Below are 20,401 nucleotides of genomic sequence, written 5' to 3'. Positions count from 1 at the left end.
CAGTTTTGGTGCTTCACTATTGGCAGCAGGTATTGTGCATTCTTGCTATACTTCAAAATATTCTGCAAGGAACGCCATACATCAAGAGTACAGAAACACATATGACGACAGTGTCTGAATTGCCTAGAACACATCATCTTTGTATTCAAGACAAAGCGGTACCTTTATAGAGTACATCAGCTTGTATAACAATGAAACGCATGAATTACACAAAGGTCTAAAAACATGCATACAGTAGTGGTTCGTGCAATATTGCAGCAAAAACAAGTATTTCTACAGAGTTCAGTTGTTCCTTGGTCCACTGCAACTAGTAGTAGAACACATGGTTCTACAATAGCATAAACCACTGCCAGTGACAGCACAGCTGACACGGTGGCACGAGCTACAGTTCAGTTGTTCTACTGCAGAAGAATGAGCCATTGCCATTGACAGCACACCTGGCACTTCCAGCTGTTAATCCTAGAACTAGGTCCTCGAGCAGAGCACCATGCAATGGTAAGCCTAGAAGGAGAATAGCAGCAGCACATTGAGCAGTTTAAGTTATCAGATATGGAAGCAGCAGGCAAGAGGGAAGAAGTCTGAGATGGACTTTCTCCCCTTCCCAACTATGAAGCAGAGCATACACCTTAACGCATCGACATGAGTGTGCGCCTCTGGATGGCCCTCTTGGAAGGCTGAGCAGCCGCCGCCTTCGGAGTTCTCTTCAGGTTTCTCCTCACCATCTTCTCTATCTGCTCTATTGAGCTGGACAGTTTCTTCTCCATATCATCCAGAAGGACTGGATCCATCGGCTTGGACGGGGTAACAAGTGATGTTTCAGATGGCGAGGAGAAAATCTTCAGACTGTCCTTGGCCAAGCTAGATGCAGGGGTCGCAACAATTTGAGTTGAGTTGATGCCAGGTTCAACATCAAGGGAGTCCCGAACTTCAGTGCAATGGGGAGTATTCTGCTCAGGTGTCTGGCTTCGCTGCTGAGCAGCAGCAATCCTTAAGCGGCTTCTCTGAATAGCCTGAAAGTCTTAAGTCAGATTAGCTGCACCAGCAAGGAAAAAGCAAAGTAGACTATAACATTCATGTGACTAACGCAAGTACAGCTGAAAAATATCAGTACTCATGTCATATAAATTCAGATTCACTGAAAGTCTATACAAATGTTAATTTAAATTTTGCAGTGGTTAGATGGTGGATATGTGCTTTGAGCTTAACTAAGAAAGGCCAACATCATGCCCAGCAAATAGTAATTCAGAATATATATATGGAAATCGGATCGACTAGAAAATACATCACTTGACTTGAGCAATGCTATAGAAACACTTCAATGTTTTCCATACAGGTAATAACATTGTGGTATAGTAAGATGAAGCCGTTTTGACTCAAAATGGCAGTATCAACATATGTACAACAGTACACATTAAGAAATTATCGACCTAAAGCATGAGTGCAAGACCACAGGCGCTCGACACAACAATTGCCCAAAGGAGGGTATAACGGATGCCTTAGAATTCATTTGAAGAGAGAACAAGGCCTCATAATACTACAAGATCAAGAAACTAGAAAAATAATTCAAGATCACAAACTAAGCTACTACATGCACATACGCAAAGTAAAGTATCATGGACACTTAATAGGCACCAGGAAACAGGAAAATGCATTACAGAATACTATGTTAATTGTTAAACATGAAACAAACCAACGTAATGTTCTCAGACGATCAATGCGGGTAAACGGCACCAGAAGTTGCCTTAAAATTCCAACTAGCACTTTTTAACTAAAATATCTTGTTATGAGTAGGTTACTATAACAAATTGCTTCACATGGCCATTGGTTAAGACAAAAATCACCATATATAACGACGCGGTACTAAAATCTTAAATAGCACAAAACAAACAATTCCAGAATCAATGTAGACAAAAAATAAACAGCGTATCACACATTTATTGCATTTTTTCCATTTTGCAACTATGATCAAGTCCTTAACAGACACCATACCCACTGAATTGAACATACCTTTTCCGCGAGGCGATTAAATCACACATTCACAATGTCACATCATTTATACTGCATGATCCATATCATAATCTGAAAGAAGCTTTCAATCACCTTTGCAATCGCCGTGATGTCACGCAACGGCGTCCTCGGGTACCAATCAGGAAGTGGGCTTCTCCTCTTTGTGGCTGTGGCCTTCACAGCCCAAACCGGGGGCACGTTCTCCTTGTTGTTCGATGGCCGTATGAACCGCCGAGCCAACGGCTTCCCGGGGCCCCTCGCCGCAAGAGCACCCGGCGAGGCCACCCTCCTGATGAAGAACCCGCCACCGCCGGAGAGCTCGCCAAGGGCCGTCCTCTTGCTATCCCTCATCTCAGGCATATTGCTGTAATCTGCAAGTAGCAGAAGAGGCACCGATGGGTAAGAACACGCCAAACGCATCAAAAGATCAGGGAAATGGGCACATATTAGCCTCACATCCTTGGTCTTCTCTCTGATCCTTACTTCTACTCGTATGAATCCTAGCTAGAGTTCCTTCTCCTCCTATCCCCCGGAAATCTGCAATAGCAAAATCCAAAGTAACCATCGATGCAGCAAAACAAAGCGATGACGCTACCCAAAACCCCCCAAGAATCTGCCATACTTCTCACTTACCCTCCTCAGCCTCCTGCTCAGATTCAAAAACCTCACCAGATCTGCAACGACAGAGGCAAACAGACGCATCAGAACACCCAGCAAACAGTTCATCAAAAAATGGACAAAACAACGGACCCCCAAATCTCAAAAAACCACTCACCATTTGCTCGCCTCTTCCTCTAATCCTGCCGCTTCGAACCCCTCCACGATGGCGCTATGACATCCAACCCGCCGCAAAATCTCTGAAGCGGATTGCTCAAATAGGCGAAGTGGAGAAGAGGGAGAAATTGGGGAAAAATTTTGCGGCGGCGATGGGCGGGCTCCTCTCGAAAAACTCAAATTTTCGATTCGGCGAAAAACGTGGCGGAGAGCCAAAATCACCGGTCCACGGCTCACCCATGGGCCAAGACCCCCCCCCCATCCAGACGTCCGTTTGTACGACGTGGACGGCTGAGATGAGCCCGGTGCGTGGACGCGGTCTATCCCGAGCGCGCCATGGACGGCCCATTTAGCCGAGTGGGCCTTCGGCCCGCGCGTGGCGTGAAGCCGGCCACGCGACGCCAAATTTGGGTAATTCGGGGGGAGTGAAGGGGGTAATCCGCAAGATGGCCACCGGATTCGAGCATGGAGGAGGAGGAGGAGGAGCATAAAATTCCCCAACCTGGCAATCGCCTGGAGCCTTCGAACCCTAGCGGGGTAGCCGCCCCGGATCAGCCGCCGGCGCCGCCCATCGCCGACGCAGCCGACGCGGGCGCGGCCGCCATGGCGCCGTTCAGGCGCTGGGCGGACCTGCCGCCGGACCTGCTGTGCCGCGTCGGCGACAGGCTGGACCTCAAGTGCTACGCCAGCGCGCGCGGGGCGTGCACGGCGTGGCGGTCGGCGCTGTCGCCGGCGTCGCCGGCGCTCCTCGTGCTGTCCGACGCCAGGATGTGCCCCTCGGCGGCGTCCCTCCCGACGCGGCGGTGCTTCGACCTCGCGGCGATACTGACGGGGGGCAGATGCGTCGGGTCCAGCAACGGGTGGCTCGTCCTGTCCATCGCGCTCTACGGCGGGCAGAGCGCGTTCGTGCTCTTCAACCCCATCACCACCACGGAGATCGTCCTCCCGCCCCTGATCTACGAGAGCAGGTGGGTCTCCAAGGTCGTGTTCGCGCCCAGCCCCGCCAAGGACGACTACGCCGCCGCCGCCATCTGCGACATCGACAGGATCGCCTACGTCACCGCGGGCGCCAGGAGGTGGGCCGTCCTCGACCCCGTCCGCCTCGTCACCGGCGACCAGCTCACCGACGTCGTCTACCACGACAAAGGTAAGGTCTACTGCCTCACGAGGTGCGGAGACGTGCACCTGCTCCGCCTCCCCGAGCGCCGTCGCCGGAAACCCGCCGATGAGCCAGGGCCATCAGAACAACCACCAGAGGCACCAGTGGTGCCGCTTCCTGAATGCGCAGTTGCAATTCGAGCTAGGCGAACCCAACTCCACCACAACTTTCGCATGGTCTGCTATGACCATCTTGGACCAAGGGATCAGATGATGCCGATGAAGCTCACTGTCTGTTCAGAGACACTCATCCCTTTCAATTATAGGAGGTTCGCGATCGGACCTCTCGAACCGGACCTAAATGCGCCGGCGACGGTCGAGCCATTGTTGCCAGAGGGGAACCTCCCGTTTGATCCTGCCACCAGTTTCGCTCCGCCATACAACACCGTGTCTGCTTTTACCAATGCCAAGAACATTGTGCTGTGTGAGGGCAACTTGTACCAGATCTGGAGGAATGCAAGCTGCACTGTGACTTTGCAGCTGCCCGGAGGCGGTCACCGTCGTGTATCGGAGAATGAAATCTTGGTTCTAAGGTACTACCCCCGTCGCCAGCCGTGCTGGGATGCTGTGACAGACTTGGGGGGCTACTCAGTGTTTGTTGGGCGGAACAATGCCGTGTCGATGTATGCTGAGGGTGTGCATGGTCTCAAGGGCAACTGTGTGTACTGGATTGGTGGGCGTGGTAGGGATCAGGGCATGGTGTTCGACATGGAAACCGGGAGGTCTACGCCTTGCTATCCTTTGGTTGGTGGCATGCCAGGGCCTTTGCAAAGCACGATCTGCTGGTTCTTCTTGAGTGATATAGTGAACGCCAGCAACAATAGTGGAGGAAGGAGAGTTTATCAGACACGATCAAGGTCCCGTGCGGAACGTGCACAGGATATGGAAGAGTAATGCGTCGCCAGATTGCTTGGTGACATAGTGGGTTTCACCGATCACGATGATAGAAGTTTGAGCTTATGTACCATAGCAAAAGTGTGATCTGAACGTGCATAAGTTGTGGCAGAGCTGGTGTTTCAAAACTGCCCGTGTAGCCGATAGTTTATTGCGATTTGTTTGTTTTCCAAATCAATTTTCTCTGTCTAGTTGTGCTTATGTAACTCGTATCATCCTTATATATTTGTGTAATGAAACAATCGCTGTCATCTTGTTGAGCTTGTATTCATCATATTATGATGGAATAAGAAAATGGATTCTGAAATATATTGTTGCTGTAGACGTTCTGAATTGTAGCACCATTAGTTTCTCTGAGGTTCCTTCTGTACTCCAAGCTCCGGTTGCAGAATAAACCCACATTTATTTCTCATTATTATACTAAGTGGATTCCTTCTCCAATGTCAATCAGAATCCCAAACTATGTACAACAATGCAAGTCTGAAACTCTGAACATCTCAATTCCCATCCTAGTTTCTGCTCAAGCACAACCTGAAGTCCTGAGGCAGAAGTAATCTGCAACCTGGCTCGACGAGCTGTTCCACTCAAGGTTCCACAGCAACTCCGGTGAACGGCGGCGGTGGCGGCAGAGTCTGCGGCGAATGCAGCAGCTGCAGCGACCGGACGACCTCATCCATGGCCGGTCTCTGGTCAGGCATCACCGAGGTGCAGAGCAGGGCGAGCTCCAGCGCCGCCTGCATCCCCTGCTGCGCCGCGTGGGAGACGGCGGCGGCGGGGTCGAGTATCTGCGCCGCGCCGCCGGCCACGTTGACCCGCCGCCGCACCCACCGGACGATGTCCACCGAGTCGTCCGACGCCGGCTGCCCCGCCGGCTTCCCGGTGATCAGCTCCAGGAGGATGACGCCGAAGCTGTACACGTCCATGAGGTGCGTTGGTTTCTTGGTGCAGTTTACCTCTGGTTTCAGCAAAAGAGCAAACAACTTCAGTGGGATAAGTGCGCAGAGAGCCAGAGTTTTATGAAATCTTGAGTGCAATTCTGCTGTGGAAATAGCTATCCTAATGAAATTCTGCTTCTGGGTGAAATGTATAACTGAAAACACAAACGAGCTGATGATGCCTAAGTACCAAAAATACTTCTGAAGAATTCGTTCAAAAAAATACACTCCCTCTATTTAAGATTATAAGTCGTCGTTTCAACTTTGGCCAAAATCAAACTGTTTGAAGTTTGTTACTATTTTTTATATAAAACTTAGATTAAATTTGAAGAGTTTGACTTTGACTTATAATCTGAAACGGATGGCGTACTTCTGAAGATCATAACTGCATTATATCCACACTGTCCTGAACTGGTTGCATGGACTGAACTGTATGAATGATACGCTTACCTGGAGCGATGTAGCAGCTGTAATTCAGATCAGAAGCCAACGAAGATCGATACGCCTTCTCGCCAACGACACGATCGATCCCAAATCCGGTAACTCTGGGCTCAAAATCATCACCCAGCAACACATTGCTCGACTTGAGATCGCGATGCAGAAAGCGAGGAGTGTAATCACGGTGAAGGTACACCAACCCTTCTGCTACTCCGATCGCGATCCTCAACCTGTCGTTCCACCCCACCGCGAACTTCGGCGCGCGTATCAGATCCTGCAAGCTCCCCATCCTCAGGTGCTCGTAGATGACGCTCACCTCGCCGCCGCCGCCATGGGAGTCGTAGCAGAAGCCCAGCAATCTGGCAATGTTCTTGTGCCGGATTTTTGCGAAAGTTTTCATGTGATTCTTCACTGCTCCGAATGTTTGGTTGCTTGAGCATATGAATTTCTTGACCGCGATGTTTTGCCCGTCTTGCAGCTCGATCAGGTAGACCTTGCCGAATGCTCCCCTGCCAATGGCGTTCTTGTCGCGGAGTGCGGCGAGCAGCTCGTCGGCGGTGATCTTGATCGGGTAGAAGAGCACCAGCTTGGCGGCGGCGTGCAGCCTCCTGCAGACGGCGAACGCTCCGAGAGCCAGCAGCAGCAGCACGCCGGTGACGAAGGACGCCACGGTTGCGGCCAGCGCGAGGCGGTTTCTCGACGGCGGCGCGGCCGGCGCGTCGCAGCCGCCGTCCGCCGGCAGGCCGCACAGGCCGGGGTTGCCCTGGAGGAACACGGCGGGGAGGGCGCCGGAGACCAGCGACGGCGGGACGCGGCCGGTGAGGTGGTTGTAGGAGACGTTGAGCAGCGCGAGCTTGAGGCCCTGGAGCTCGGCCGGGATGGCGCCGGTGAGGCCGTTGCTGGACACGTCAATGTACGTCAGCACCGGCAGGCCGCCGAGGGACGCCGGTATCGGGCCGGTGAGCGCGTTGCCCGACAGCGACAGCGACACCAGCCTCCTGCACCTCGTGAGCTCCGGGATCGCGCCGGAGAGCGCGTTGCCGGAGACGTTGATGATGCTCATCGCCGGGGAGTCGCAGAGGGTGTCCGGCAGGCCGCCGGCGAGCCGGTTCGCGGAGGCGGTGAACCGGTACATGGTGCGGACCATGCCGATGCTCCGGGGTATCTCGCCGGAGATGCTGTTGTTGTCGACCTGCACCTGCTCGAGCCGGGACGCCGCCGCGGACAGCTCGGGGAGCCGGCCGGAGAAGCGGTTGCTCTCGGCGCGGACCACCCGCAAGTCCGGCAGCGACCAGAGGCCGGCGGGGAGCTCGCCGGTGAACCCGTTGCCCTGCACCTGGAACCTCTGCAGCATCACGCACTTGCCGATCTCCTTGGGGAACGGCCCGGAGAAGCCATTCTGCGAGAGGTCGAGGGACAGCAGCTTCCGGAAGTTGTGGCCGAACGCCGGTGGCAGAGCTCCGGTGAGGCTGTTCATGGAGAGGTCAAGAACCTCAAGCTGCTCCAGCTGGAGAAGTGTCTCGGGGATCGCGCCGCCGAACCCTGACCCCTGCAAGAAGAGCCACCTGAGTCCGGCCATCTCGCCGAGCTCCGGCGGCAGCTCGGACTCCAGGAACTGGTTCTTGGACAGGTCGAGGAAGTGCAGCTTCGTGAGGTTGCGGAACAGCGCCGGGTGGAGCACGCCGGAGAGGCGGTTGCCGCCGAGGTCGAGCACCTGGAGCCCCCGCAGCGCGGCGAGGCCGGGCGGCACCTGACCCTCGATGTCGTTGCCGCTGAGGTCGAGCGACGCGAGGGAGGCGAGCATGGCGAGCTGGTCGGGGAGCGGACCCCAGAGCCCCGCGGAGCTGAGGTTGAGCGACACGAGCAACGCGCACCGCGACAGCTGCAGCGGGACGGTCTGGTTGAAGGTGTTCGACGCGAGGCTGAGCGCCGCCAGCCCCGGCACCCGGCACAGCGGCTCGGCGGCGATGTCCCCGGAGAGTCCGAGGCCCTGCAGCGACAGGCCGACCGCGACGCCGCCGCCGCCGCCGCCGGCGGTGCAGGTGACGTGCGACCAGTTGCAGTACGGCGTGGAGCGCGACCACGTCGACAGGGCACCGGACGGGTCGTTCAGGGAGGACCTGAAGCTGAGCAGCAGCTCCTGCGGCTGCACCGGCATCGCCGCCACCGCCGGCGCTGCCGCCGAGGCGGCGTTCGACGGCGTGGCGAGGAGCAACACGGCTGAGAAGAGGAGGAGGTTGGCGGCGGCGGCGGTGGTCGCCATGGACGGAGCGGAAGTGCAAGGCAAGAAGGCGTCAGGAGTGTCGTAGCCTAGCCCGTGCTGCGGCTGCTGCTGCTGCTGCTGCTGCTGAGAGTGTTGACTCCGAAGCGCAATGAATGACAAGTCGCTGCAGGGCTTGACCACTGTCCGGGGCGCGGATCCCGCGCCGTCGATGGACAGATCAACGGTTGTCGACTCTCCGGGGCGTCCGGATGAGTAGACCGACCATGCTGACAATGGAGAAAAATAAAAGAGCAAGTACTCCAATGTAGTACTATCATGCTAGTAAGCATTATTCATGAACATGAGAGAAGAGAGGAGAGAAAATGGGATACGAATTCCTAGCCAACTGTGCCCTACTCTCTCCGCTTCAAAAAAAAAAAAAAAAGAAGGGAATTGACCTCTCTAACAAATGTGGACATACCTATTCAGAGGAGGGGTCCAAGATTTGATTTTATGTACGTACGAGATATGAGCTAAGTATTAATGGTGTAGTATATATTTATATTAAACTATCGTATGAATAGGTTATTAGATTAGTTGTAGATTTTTTAGAGCTATAACAGTTGGCTATACTATAAAGGGAACTTGCTCTAATGCTATTCCCAGTGCATGTTTCATAAAGAGTTTTAATCTCATTAAATAAGATGCCAAGTAAGCCAAATTGATGATATATCATGAAATTCAAGAAGGAATAAGTTTCATCTAGATGAAACATGGTTTACCTATGCCTTGGAAACAGGATGAAACCCCACTGTGACTGAACATTTCATCCTCTACCTTGGAAACGAAAATGAAACCCCACTGTGACCAAATAGTTTCATAAAACTATTCAATAATTGAGTGCTATGAAACCAAGAAATAAAATTGTGCATTGGAGACATTTGTTTCATTCATCAATCCAAACGTCTTTAGATTACGTGGCACTTTTGAAAACCACAAAATAAAATCGAATGGCCTAAGGGTGTGTGTTATTTTTTTTCTTTTCCAACTTCTACTTTCCTGTTTTTCACAATCATATTTTCTAAACTATTAAACAATATTTTTAATATATATATATAATTGTTTTAAAAATCATATTAATTTATATTTTAGTTTTCATAGCCTTTACTGTACTTAATTAATCATACCGTACGTTTTACTACAGAGGAAGGTATCCAACCTTTCAGATAAACAAAGCCTAAAAATATTGAATTGTCAGCTGCGGCGTGTGCAGGGGGTTGTACAATGTGGCAGGCTGCTGTGGTGTCGGATGCACTGACATTTTGCACTGTGCTCCGCTTGGACTTTTGGGGTGGAGCAGGAGGCGCTTTTGGAGGTTGGAGTGGCGCCCTTGTCCTGCGCATCGGGGGACGACGACACGATGTGCAGTGCAGTGCAGTTCACCACCAGGGAGGGAGGGAGGGAGAGATCGTTCGTTCGCGCAAAAGACGTGATGGCGTCACTTCCTTGGATGGTTTGTAGTTTTGTACTACAGTACTAGGCACTTGATTGTGCTGTACCATGTACGCCCAGGCGCCCAGTTATTTTATCCGCAATGCAAATATATGAATTTTACGGGGAATTTATTAAAGGAAATGAACCAACCCTTATGAAAATCATGTACTCCCCTTCAATCATTGGTTTAGTTTGCTCCAATGCATTGTCAAACAAATCATATGAGCTGCAATCAGTGCCTGTGGGAAAAAGTTACCTTCAATCATTGGGCAAACCTGACAGGATTTATTGAAATTAGTAAAACAATGCTCCATCCGTCTTCAAATATATAGATTTTTAGTGTTTGAAATTAGTTTTACAATATGGACTCCTTAACTCCTTTAGAACAAAGGTAAACAGAAATTTTGAAGGATTTGATTCCTAATTTCCTACTCCGTCCGTCCCATAATATAACAATCTAGTACCGAATATGACACTTCATAGTACAATGAATCTGGACATGTTTCCTATCTAAATTCGTTGTACCATAAAGTGTCTCATCCGGTCCTAGGTTTTTATATTATGGGACGGAGGGAGTATGTGATTGCTCGGAACAAAGGAATAGCTCTCCTAAATTTCTTTGAAATTCCTAGGGAATGAGTTGTTTCATACGAATTTTAGTGGGAGGCTCTACGGTTCTACCTCATATATTTTTTTTCAAGAATACGCGAAAGATTTGCGCATCTTTTGAATACCTCATGTTTTTCACTTCCAATGACAAGTTCCTATGATTTAGGTGAGTGTCATCCAAACAATAGTTTTAAAACTTTCATGTGTTTTTAATTCCTATAGGATTTTCAATAAACACAACATTCTATTCCCGAGTTCTTCTGTTTCCGTGTGTTTTGCATTAATGTGTTCCAAAGCAGTTCTTTAACTTTTTCACCAACTCCCTCATTTCAACCAATCACACTCATTACTCATTCGGTTTCACTTTTTAATTATCATAAAAAAACTCCAAAGTACTTGCTTTCTCTGTCTCAAAATAAGTTAACCTAGTACATGATATGATATATTTTAGTATTATGAATCTAGTACTTGAATATATCATATCTCGTATTAGATTAACTTATTTTGAGACAAAATGGTAAATTTTAGAACGGAGAGAATACTACACTGATATTTGAAACCTTAATGGTTAACAACACTAAAATTGTTCCAGCAACAAGTCCAAACAAAAGAAGTACGAGTACTCCGTATAATAAATTATGAGATTGGCAGATAACAGCAGGAGGGGGACAATGAGACGAGGGCTAAGACACAGATTCTTGTCCTTTGTCCTCAAATCATCTGCCTTCCATGAGTTGAGTCAACGTGAAAAATCCTTTTAGATTTGAGCTACCCGTGAGTTTTCGTTGATTCCAAGCAAAAATTGGGCTATTCTTTCAGAGTACTACTAGTACTGTTTACAATTCATAATAGCACAGGTGAAATAGCCAGAATTTGTAGCCTGTACAGTACAAAATTGCCTGATTTGAAGGCAATCATGGAGCCAAAAGATGCAGCAGGATAGCATTACTAGTACTACAATTTTTTCAGATGATCACATCAATCAATAAATAAAATGCGCCGGGTGAATAACCTACCGATAATATTAAATGTTGCGGTGTTCCCATCATATTCTACAACCTTTACTTTCCTTTCTTTTTTCCCTGATTTTTCAATCCACAAACTTCGCGTAGCCAGCACAGCATGAGCGATGGCCGGAAAAAAGCACACAAAACTGGTCACAGAACATGGCTCAAATTCAGTTCCAAAAACCAGCCTGTTACTAAGCTCTGCAACTAAATAAATAGTATTTACGAGAGGAGGAGGAACTATGAGATAACACTAATTCTGAGGTCTTTCTGCGAGTTTCATCAGGAGCAGTCAAATGGTCGCACCAACGTCCTGTTTTTGCTCAGCACGTGTGTAGGTGAAGCTCCGCACAACTGGGCTTATCAACTGATTACCGGTAGGTATAGGTGTGCTGTGACCAGGTTTTGCCGCATCGACAGTATCAGCATTATCACGCTTCCATTGTAAGCTCCGAGCACCACCTCTGAGTGGTAGACGCCCACGCATAGCACCAGGAAATGCTGGCCTTGGGTATGCAGTTCTAGTGAGTCTTGAAGGGAATGTTGATCCCCGAGAACCACGGGGCCAGCCAGACTGTTGAGACACTTCGAGAGAGTTCTTTCTAACAACCTGCAGTATACACAATTAATTGCTGAGATCATGAATGCATGGCAACTTGGCAAGCCATGAAGAGGAACTACTGAAAAGGATCTTTCTGCCAGGAATTACAACACTGAAAAGGTTTTGACTGCAATGGCAATGATTTTTTTTTATTTTACAGTTTACCAACAGGTATCTATAAAAGAAGAAAATGGTGGTGGCAGTGAATCTGCCACCCACCAACTCTGTTGTATTTTTTACCACCTATGCTTTTATGTACTTTAATTTTATAAAACAGTACTTCTACATATTGTTAATATCTTATTTCATCTCTAGAATTTAAGTTTACCATGCAAAGACATCCACAGGGAATCAGGGATGATATTGTTCCAAAAACCTTACAAACTTGTTCCAAAATATGTTAGCACATGCATAATTCATTTGTATCCGTAGCGAAGCGCGGGTATTTAGCTAGTGATCTAACGATAAATACACAATTCAGCTGGCAATTTGTGTGCAGTGAAGCAGCTCAACTAATATATTCTCCCATACAAATAAAACTATAGCGAGCTTACTAGAGCAGCTGGATCTTGCATAGCGATCCACAATATTTAATAGAGTTGTAGAGTTTTAGTGCACAATAGAAAGGTCAACATGGGGTTTTACCTTGAGCATGCGCGACATAAAAGATGTGTTGTCAAGAGTTAGGGCTTGTTCTGCTGACTCTTTGTGCAAGAATTCAATGTACGCTGAGCTGAATGGACAACACAAAGAAAAAAAATGAGGATAATGTCTAAAATAACTCTGCTGTTCAGGCTTCAGAATGAAGAGAAGACTTGGAATTCATACCCTGTTGGCTGACCAGCAATATCAGTCACAATAAGAGTTTTAAGCACAGCTCCAAACTTATTGAAATGACGGGAAAGAGCATCTTTTGTAGCAGCAAAATGTACCTATAAACACGAGAACAATCGTTAGTAAATAGTAATAAAGGCAGCTTCTCAGCTTCACAAATGAAATGGTAGTACGAGACACTTACATTGGAAAGAAAAACTGTTCTAGAATCAGTGCCACCTTCTGGCTGACCTGTACTGCATGATCCAACAGCTGGAAGGGGGCAAGAGGAGGAAAATTTCTGAGTCATTGAGGGTGTTGAAAAAAAGCCACAGAATCAACATGTAAAATAAGTAAGGTTAGGGGTTTAAAAAGTCTACACAGTAGAGATGTTTTAGATGATGACTTTCAATTAAATAAAGGTGTCTCATAATCAAACATGGTGTTGCGTGCTGATATAAAAGCTCAATGCATCGTGTAGCTGTGATAATCAACACTCAAGTGCTACATACCAAGTGATGGAAGCTTCTGTTCCTCCACCATAGAGCTTGAACACATTGAATCCTGTAAAATTTAAGAAAAAAATTAATTACAAATTCGTCATACAAGTCACAGCACAGAAGAAACTCAAGTAAGAGGATTAGACAGAAGACACAGATAAAGAGTACTTAAATAGAGATGCAAATGGAGACGCCAACAACCCAGACACGCTTTATTATTTGCGCACTAGCTAAAGGCCCGTTCGTTGCAACGAATATTATAAGAGATAAAGGCAAAAGCAAAATATTGCAAGTTTATAGCATAGTTAGTTGATGACATATCAAAGCAAAAGCATTGACGCGTGGGGACCTCATGGCCCCAGATGTCAAGCTTGTGGCGTAGTATAGATAGATAGAAGAATAAAAAATGGTGTGTGCTGTATGTTCTTACGAACCCATGGGACGTGTTTTCCAACACATGTTTTAGAGAAAATAATCTCAGGTTAACAATATGAATTTGGAGTTCCAGTCCTCCCTCTACAGTGTTATTTTTTTAAAATCAATTAGCAAGTCAAAGTTTGTTGAAGGATATACCAACCAAGCTAAAGCCTGGATGCCTTAACTTAAGATTACAATTCCAAGTATACTGAGCACGTGAGGACTGAACTAAAACATTTGGTGCAACAAATCAAGCTTATTCTATGTGAAAAGATTTGTCATATGCTGTAGATGTTCATGAGCCAAGCCAGTTTAAAGTTTCAAAATGCGTGAAACGGCTATCCCTTGGAAAGTACAGAAACTTACTTTGGACTTGTCAGTCATTGGAGTATTGTTAACATGTGCAAGTGTCGCAGTTGACTTTCTTGAGTCAGTATGTTTCATCTCTGTGGGCACTTGAGGCTCTATCTTCACAGCATTCCTTCTTGTTGCCTGGTTGGCAGGCTTTTGTGTAATATTGTTAACCATGTTAATCCTTTCAGATGGTCCTCGCCCTGAACTAGCATGTGGGTCCTGCATTATAGACCTTCTGCTTCTAATGGTTGTAGTTCCTTCAACAGTATTGAACCCCGCTACTACTGATTCTTTGCCTATACTAGAAGGCAATGTACTTCGGCAAGATACCAAATCATTATACCTAGCTGCACCAGTATCATCATGCCGATCGATATCTGATGCAGAATCAGTGCCTTTGGCTGCCTCCCGGTCATACATATAAGCATCACCTGCATAATGATTTCTTCCATGAACATCTAGTTGATTTTCTGCTTGGACATTATCTATATCACCATATTCTCTTTCTCGACCTTGTTCACTGAAACCAAAGGATTCCTCAGCAGCATTCACCATGCCCTTTCTACCCAATCTCCTAAACACACTTCCAGAGTATTTCTCCTTCAGAACATCTTCAGCAGCCTCAGCTGCAGCTCTTAATGCTGCTGCGGTGACACCAGGTACTCTTACATCTGAATTTGTTCTCTGCAGTCTGACATCAAGTGGTGAATCCGATGGCATGGTAGACACCACAGAACGAAGTCGTTTGGATGCTGATTCTGACCTAGGGGTTATGGGCTGTACAGGTCTAACAGCATCCCGAACAGCAAACTGAAGAAGCCGGCGTGGTGCATCAATATCTTGGTGTGATGTTCTCTGAAAAGATATAAAAATATGAGATACCAATAAGAACGAGGATGAGGAATACAGAATCTCCTATGCATTGAATGATATCAGTAGTCACAGATCATATATGGTAATGATATGATATAAATAAACAGTGGCAACACAAATAAAAACACGATAGCTCAATTCACTAATTTTGTATCTAGGATGCTCCAAAGAACTTACATGATTGGGCATGGTCCGGGGCGGTCTGATCAGACTCGCCCCATGAAACTCACCTAGGATGCAACAATGCCAATGGGTTGACCCACTGGGATCCACTGGGTACCATGAGTCGACCCATGCAAAAAAAATCAGATTCTTGCTAGAAGACACTAAACATGCCAAATCAAGTGAAAGAATGTAGTAGAATATAATCTGTTGATTTTTCTATTGGAGATGCTTAATTAATTATTACTGGCTTTAATAGAAACACATTGAAACTCTCTTTTTTTTTGCTACCCGATACATCAGTGCTAGTACATGACAAAAGCTTCAAAATTCACAAAAACGAATCAATGAACAAGCAAGTTTTGACGGCAAACAAGAGATCAGCTCATCAGCTTTGATATCACAGGCAAACAAGAGATACAGCAGCTTGGCTCATGCCAGCAAGGTCAGGGACGGCCGACGGTGTGGCCACGTCGGGAAGCAGGGTGCACAGCAGGCTGTGTGGGATGATAGCCAAGTCGCCGCCGCCGGCAGCGCTGGTGCAAGGGGTAGCGCGAGTGCGCAACCAACGTGGCAGAAGCCGGCATTAGGTAGAGGAAGATGCAGGCAGCGCTACTAGCGTGGGCGGGAGGAGGGAGGGAGGAAGCATCGCCGGCTCACTGATGTAGAGGTCAGGAGAAGGGAGAGGGCGCCGGCGTGGCACCGGTGTGGTGGTGAGTGGATGCTAGGAAGGGAGGAGGGCGCTGCCACCATGTGTGATGGTGCGAGCACGATGGAGAATTGGGGATCGATGCCTTGGATGGAGTATGACGTGGTACCTCGTGAAGCCGATCCACCCACCCATCGGAGCCGGCCTTTTAAGTCTAGAGCCAGTGCACCTACCCATTAAAGCCAGATTTGTGGGACGGGCCAACGAGGCCAGTAGGTTGGCCCGAAGCACGCCCACCCCTAATTGGGCATTATAGGTTTTCTCTTCAACGGATATCTCAAACTTATATTTTTATTAGTCATTGAGACTGACAAGGATGGGAAATTCACCCCTAACTATCAGAGAGTCCATTTTTCACCCACAACTATGAATAAGGATTTCATCTAAGAATCAAGAACCCCCAAACTTCAAGATCTGGTGCAAACAACACCCTGAGTGTATACCATACCGCCATAGTTATTCATGGTTTTTTGCCTCTTGATATGTATGAGGCAGTCAAATGTTATTTTGTTTATTGGCTAAGCCCACACATGTGCTGCTGACTATAGTGCCACAATAGCACAAACCAGGTTATGTGAAAAGGGCACAGCAGATCCTACTGTCATGGTTGAAGTTGATCCAACTGTGGAAGTTCAGGGCTTTGAATATCAGGTTTCAAGTTGAGGCCAAAATTATACGTGAAAGGGGATCCAAAATAAGCATAATAAAATGGAATTAGAGATTGTATATAAGAGGGCTATTCCACTAAGCAACAAAAAAAAAGTAGAAGATTAATACTCCTACAAATCCTATAATGGGGTTTGATAAACAGAACTGGGTTTACAAGTTAGAAAAAGAGGAAAAGGAAAGAAACGGTGAAACGCATAATGATGATTAATTACAAGTAGCAGTGCAGACCAACACAAGCAGGTTTTCCAAATCACAATCCATTTCGAAAACAAGGATGTTTAAACTTCAAATAAGTTAACATAAATTAACCAGTGATGGCAAGGAGAAAACAGGACATGTATATCAGTAACCAAAATAAATGGGACGTAAATTCTATAGCTGTTACTCTGTTAGGTTTGCACCATTACTCTATTTTTTCCCCCAGAGACAAAACAACAACAACAACAACAGTATTCCAAAATAAAAAGAACTTGTCATAATATAGGTGTGTTAACTTGAGAAGTGCACAATTTAATCATCTGAGCATTAATATTACACAAATAAAAGTTATGGGTAGGTTGGTTCAGTGGGCTTAATACCAAGGCTAGAGAAAAGTGTACGTTCAAAACATTAAGTTATCAATAGGAAATTATGTGTTTCATGACACAACTTAATAATTCATATATGCACTACTGGACATGTTTGTAAGATAAATTCAGACTGAGAGGAGCTTAGAGACCTTGATTTGCCGTTCATCATCTTCTCTGCTTCTCTTTCTTTGGTGATGCATGTCAGGTGAGTGGGTTCGTCTTCTGGCATGTGATTTATTAACATCCTTTTCCTCTGCATGCAAAACAGTAGTTACAACACTTCGAAGGGGAACTGTTTCTGATTGGTCTCGAACAATTCCTCCCCACTCCCTTCTCTGATGAATTCCCGTTGTCTTCTGAGTGCCAGCTACAGGTTCACGAATAGCTTGTGTGCTGCTAGTCATATTTTGTGCAGGCATTCCTCTAGCATTACTCCGAGTACTATTAACTTCATTATTTGAAGAGATAGCTTTGGGTTGCACATAAAGGTGCAAATTTGAGGAGAGGTGGTCCCATAACCTGCGTGGCCATAGTTTCTCAGAGCTCTTAGAACAAAATACGCATGGTTAAAAAAAGTTTAGAAAAATTTGGATGGCAAGAAAATAACCAGGATACAAATGCTTCGTTGTTGTCACTCAAAAAAACCTCCAGCTCTTTTGCAGCCTCATCCTTCCGTCTTCCATTTCTGAGCAATACCACAACATACTCCTGATCAACAAAATGAAATCGTTAGATCATCAATATTGATGGATCATAGGTTTCTACACTGCAAAAAGGAAACACAAACTCCTGTGGATTGTTCATAGTGTAGCAACAAAGTTTCACGACATCTGCTGACCATGTAACCTCCATAGACCTCATGAAAAACATCCCAAAATTGAAAATACATTAGGCATCAAAGCAGATATTCTGACAATGGGAGCACACAGAATTGCTAGTCCAGTTAAGCGATAAAAGCATCAAACTGACTGATATTTCACCAAGGCAATACTGATTTAACAAGAAACTGCCGTAACGGGCAATAATTTTTGGCTAAACTAATGTTCCATGCTTCATTAAAAATGCATAACACGATCCCATGTGCTGCTCAGGTGCTGAGCGCCAGTTATTTAGTATCCACTCTAGTGTCCATACATGGGTAAAAAAGAAAGCTTCTTACTCCAATCCTTAAAGCTAGGCTGTGTACATCCTTTGGGTGTAGAGGCCAGTTTAATCCATTATCTAAAAAAACTTCAATCCTTAAAGCAGAGGAACCAAAATAAAGACAAATGCAGGTAGGACGGCGGCGCAAACGAATCTAAAACGAAACCAATTCCAAAATCTCACGCGAGCCCCAGAAATCCACATACACCGACACGGCGTGTGCCCCCAGCCAGCCACGACGGGAATCTAATCCCACACACGCCACCGCCAGCCAGGGTTTTAGCAAACGGATCGTAGATCGCGCTGCAGACGAGACGATCGAGTGGGTGGGGTAGGGTTTGTGGAGGGGTGCTCACCGCGAGGGTGTCGTCGGAGTAGTCGCCCATGAGCTCCCTGAGCTTCTCCTTGACGCGCGCCCGCAGCAGCCTCACCCCTTCCCCGGTGAAGTTCGCCTTGAACGTCCTCTCCCCGCCATCATCGTCCATACCGATGGATGATGGCGCCCCCGCCGCGGCACCCAACCCTCCCGTCCCCTTCAACCCTAGATTCCGCCGCCCCCGCCCCTCTCCCCACCCGCGCCCCTCTCCCAGCCGCCGCCGCCCGCTCCACCACTCACTCCAGCCGCCGTGTCCGCCGCCGCAGCCTCCCAATCCCGCGTACCGCGAGCGCCGCCGCGGCGGGCGGCGGGGTGGAGGAGGGGAGGCGAGGGTTCGTCGCGGCCGAGCGGCGCGGCGCCGGGCCGAGGGGGAGGAGGGAGGCAGAGAGAGAGAGAGAGAGCGAGAGAGAGGCGGTGTTTTCTGCTGGGTTTTTTTTTCTCTCTTTATTTTTATACGGGGTTTTCTTTTCTCTTGCGCTGCTGCGGCAAACGGCGGCTCGCGTCGCGTCGCGTACGTGCGCGACCGGTGCGGTGCGCGCGATGTGACGGGGTCAGTTGGAACCGGCGCGTATTATGTTTGGGAGTATCTATATTTATTGCGCCATATTTTTTAATAAAAAATAGTCGGTGTATATTTACATCATAAGTTTATAAATTACATATATAATTTTAGTGTATTTATAATGTAAGTCTCAAAATTACATGTAAGTCTCGAAATTGCATATATGTAATTAATATATAATCATCACTCATTATGATTTATGTGTGGAAATAATCTTCAACCACACGGAAGCACAGTTGGGAGGCCTCAGGCCTGTGAGGTTGTGTGGCATAGTGCATAGGCATGCAAACCGACTGCAATCAATGAAATTTTATGGTGCCAGAAATTTAGCAAATCCGTTACGTTTCGTGCTCGGGTTAGGCTCTCAACTTTCCCGACTTCAATCCTTTTCCACACACACACCTTCTAAACTAACTCCAATAATAAAATATCAATTTTGATATATATTTATTGATAAATTTTCTTCTAAAAAATTAACAGATGTGATAAGTGTAATTACACGGTAACTTGCATGTAGTCATACTGTAACTCGCTTGCATGTAGTTACACTATAACTTACATGTATCTGCAATATAACTTGCATGTAACTTCCACATAATTTTAAACCATTAAATTATATTCAGATTTGTGCAAGTGAAGACGGAAAAAAGTCACTAAGCGCACATATGCGAGAGTATTTGTTCCCACGACCTTCGTTTCACCGTAATAGCATGTTACAGAGAGATTTTTGAAAGTTATATACAATTTACATGTAAGTTACAATATAATTACATCATAATTGTAGTATAATTACATCTGTTAAATTTATAGGAGAAAAGTTATCGACAAATGTATAGGTGATCCCATAAAATATACATTTAAAAAAATCTATAAAAAATATTTCAATTTATTTCTAAAGTTTTTAGCTAATAATTAGTTATAGAGAAAATCTATTCTATACCATTGAGTTTGTCATAGTTCAACAATTTACCCCTAACTTTGTCTCTTTCTACAATATACTGGCGACTTTATCAATTGTTCTACAATACGCCATTGAGTTGGGCTTATTTTTCAATTATACCTAAAATATTCTTATGGACATATAAGGTTAACAGTTGATTTATATAGTTAGAAATTTCAAAAAAAAATGAAAAC

At 46.6% G+C, this 20,401-nt stretch overlaps 4 protein-coding genes across 4 annotated transcripts; 1 reads left to right on the top strand and 3 right to left on the bottom strand.

Annotated features, from left to right (window-relative positions):
• Positions 1-119: 119 nt before the first annotated feature.
• Positions 120-2,852, bottom strand: LOC4336133 (protein POLYCHOME). Its single transcript, XM_015779602.3, has 5 exons — positions 2,783-2,852; positions 2,641-2,681; positions 2,464-2,544; positions 2,101-2,378; positions 120-1,010 (listed from the first exon to the last, which is right to left on the bottom strand). Exons 4-5 carry the CDS (start codon positions 2,365-2,367, stop codon positions 627-629), a joined length of 651 nt encoding a protein of 216 aa, XP_015635088.1. The 5' UTR covers positions 2,368-2,378; positions 2,464-2,544; positions 2,641-2,681; positions 2,783-2,852; the 3' UTR covers positions 120-626.
• A 372-nt stretch (positions 2,853-3,224) lies between these two features.
• Positions 3,225-5,142, top strand: LOC107280795 (uncharacterized). The gene has a single exon (XM_015781060.2). It carries the CDS (start codon positions 3,247-3,249, stop codon positions 4,831-4,833), a length of 1,587 nt encoding a protein of 528 aa, XP_015636546.1. The 5' UTR covers positions 3,225-3,246; the 3' UTR covers positions 4,834-5,142.
• Positions 5,143-5,216: 74 nt separating this feature from the next.
• Positions 5,217-8,822, bottom strand: LOC4336131 (probably inactive leucine-rich repeat receptor-like protein kinase At5g06940). Its single transcript, XM_015781059.3, has 2 exons — positions 6,219-8,822; positions 5,217-5,788 (listed from the first exon to the last, which is right to left on the bottom strand). Exons 1-2 carry the CDS (start codon positions 8,467-8,469, stop codon positions 5,418-5,420), a joined length of 2,622 nt encoding a protein of 873 aa, XP_015636545.1. The 5' UTR covers positions 8,470-8,822; the 3' UTR covers positions 5,217-5,417.
• Positions 8,823-11,516: 2,694 nt separating this feature from the next.
• Positions 11,517-18,852, bottom strand: LOC9266635 (uncharacterized). Its single transcript, XM_015781402.3, has 9 exons — positions 18,686-18,852; positions 17,794-17,894; positions 17,336-17,705; positions 14,217-15,059; positions 13,446-13,497; positions 13,139-13,206; positions 12,949-13,052; positions 12,766-12,853; positions 11,517-12,129 (listed from the first exon to the last, which is right to left on the bottom strand). Exons 1-9 carry the CDS (start codon positions 18,812-18,814, stop codon positions 11,812-11,814), a joined length of 2,073 nt encoding a protein of 690 aa, XP_015636888.1. The 5' UTR covers positions 18,815-18,852; the 3' UTR covers positions 11,517-11,811.
• Positions 18,853-20,401: the final 1,549 nt, after the last annotated feature.

The sequence above is a fragment of the Oryza sativa genome, chromosome 4 (genome assembly GCF_034140825.1).
Source record: "Oryza sativa Japonica Group chromosome 4, ASM3414082v1".
NCBI classification, from domain to species: domain Eukaryota; kingdom Viridiplantae; phylum Streptophyta; class Magnoliopsida; order Poales; family Poaceae; genus Oryza; species Oryza sativa.
This window is presented reverse-complemented; position numbering and strand designations above follow the sequence as displayed.

Coding starts and splice junctions, on each gene's coding strand:
- LOC4336131 (XM_015781059.3), bottom strand. CDS start 8,469: ATGGCGACCACCGCCGCCGCCGCCAACCTCCTCCTCTTCTCAGCCGTG. Junction 5,789..6,218: donor CAGCTGCTACATCGCTCCAG/GTAAGCGTATCA, acceptor TGCTGAAACCAG/AGGTAAACTGCACCAAGAAA.
- LOC9266635 (XM_015781402.3), bottom strand. CDS start 18,814: ATGGACGATGATGGCGGGGAGAGGACGTTCAAGGCGAACTTCACCGGG. Junction 17,706..17,793: donor AACGAAGCATTTGTATCCTG/GTTATTTTCTTG, acceptor ATGGCCACGCAG/GTTATGGGACCACCTCTCCT. Junction 12,130..12,765: donor TTATGTCGCGCATGCTCAAG/GTAAAACCCCAT, acceptor TGTATACTGCAG/GTTGTTAGAAAGAACTCTCT.
- LOC4336133 (XM_015779602.3), bottom strand. CDS start 2,367: ATGCCTGAGATGAGGGATAGCAAGAGGACGGCCCTTGGCGAGCTCTCC. Junction 1,011..2,100: donor ACATCACGGCGATTGCAAAG/GTGATTGAAAGC, acceptor TAAGACTTTCAG/GCTATTCAGAGAAGCCGCTT.
- LOC107280795 (XM_015781060.2), top strand. CDS start 3,247: ATGGAGGAGGAGGAGGAGGAGCATAAAATTCCCCAACCTGGCAATCGC.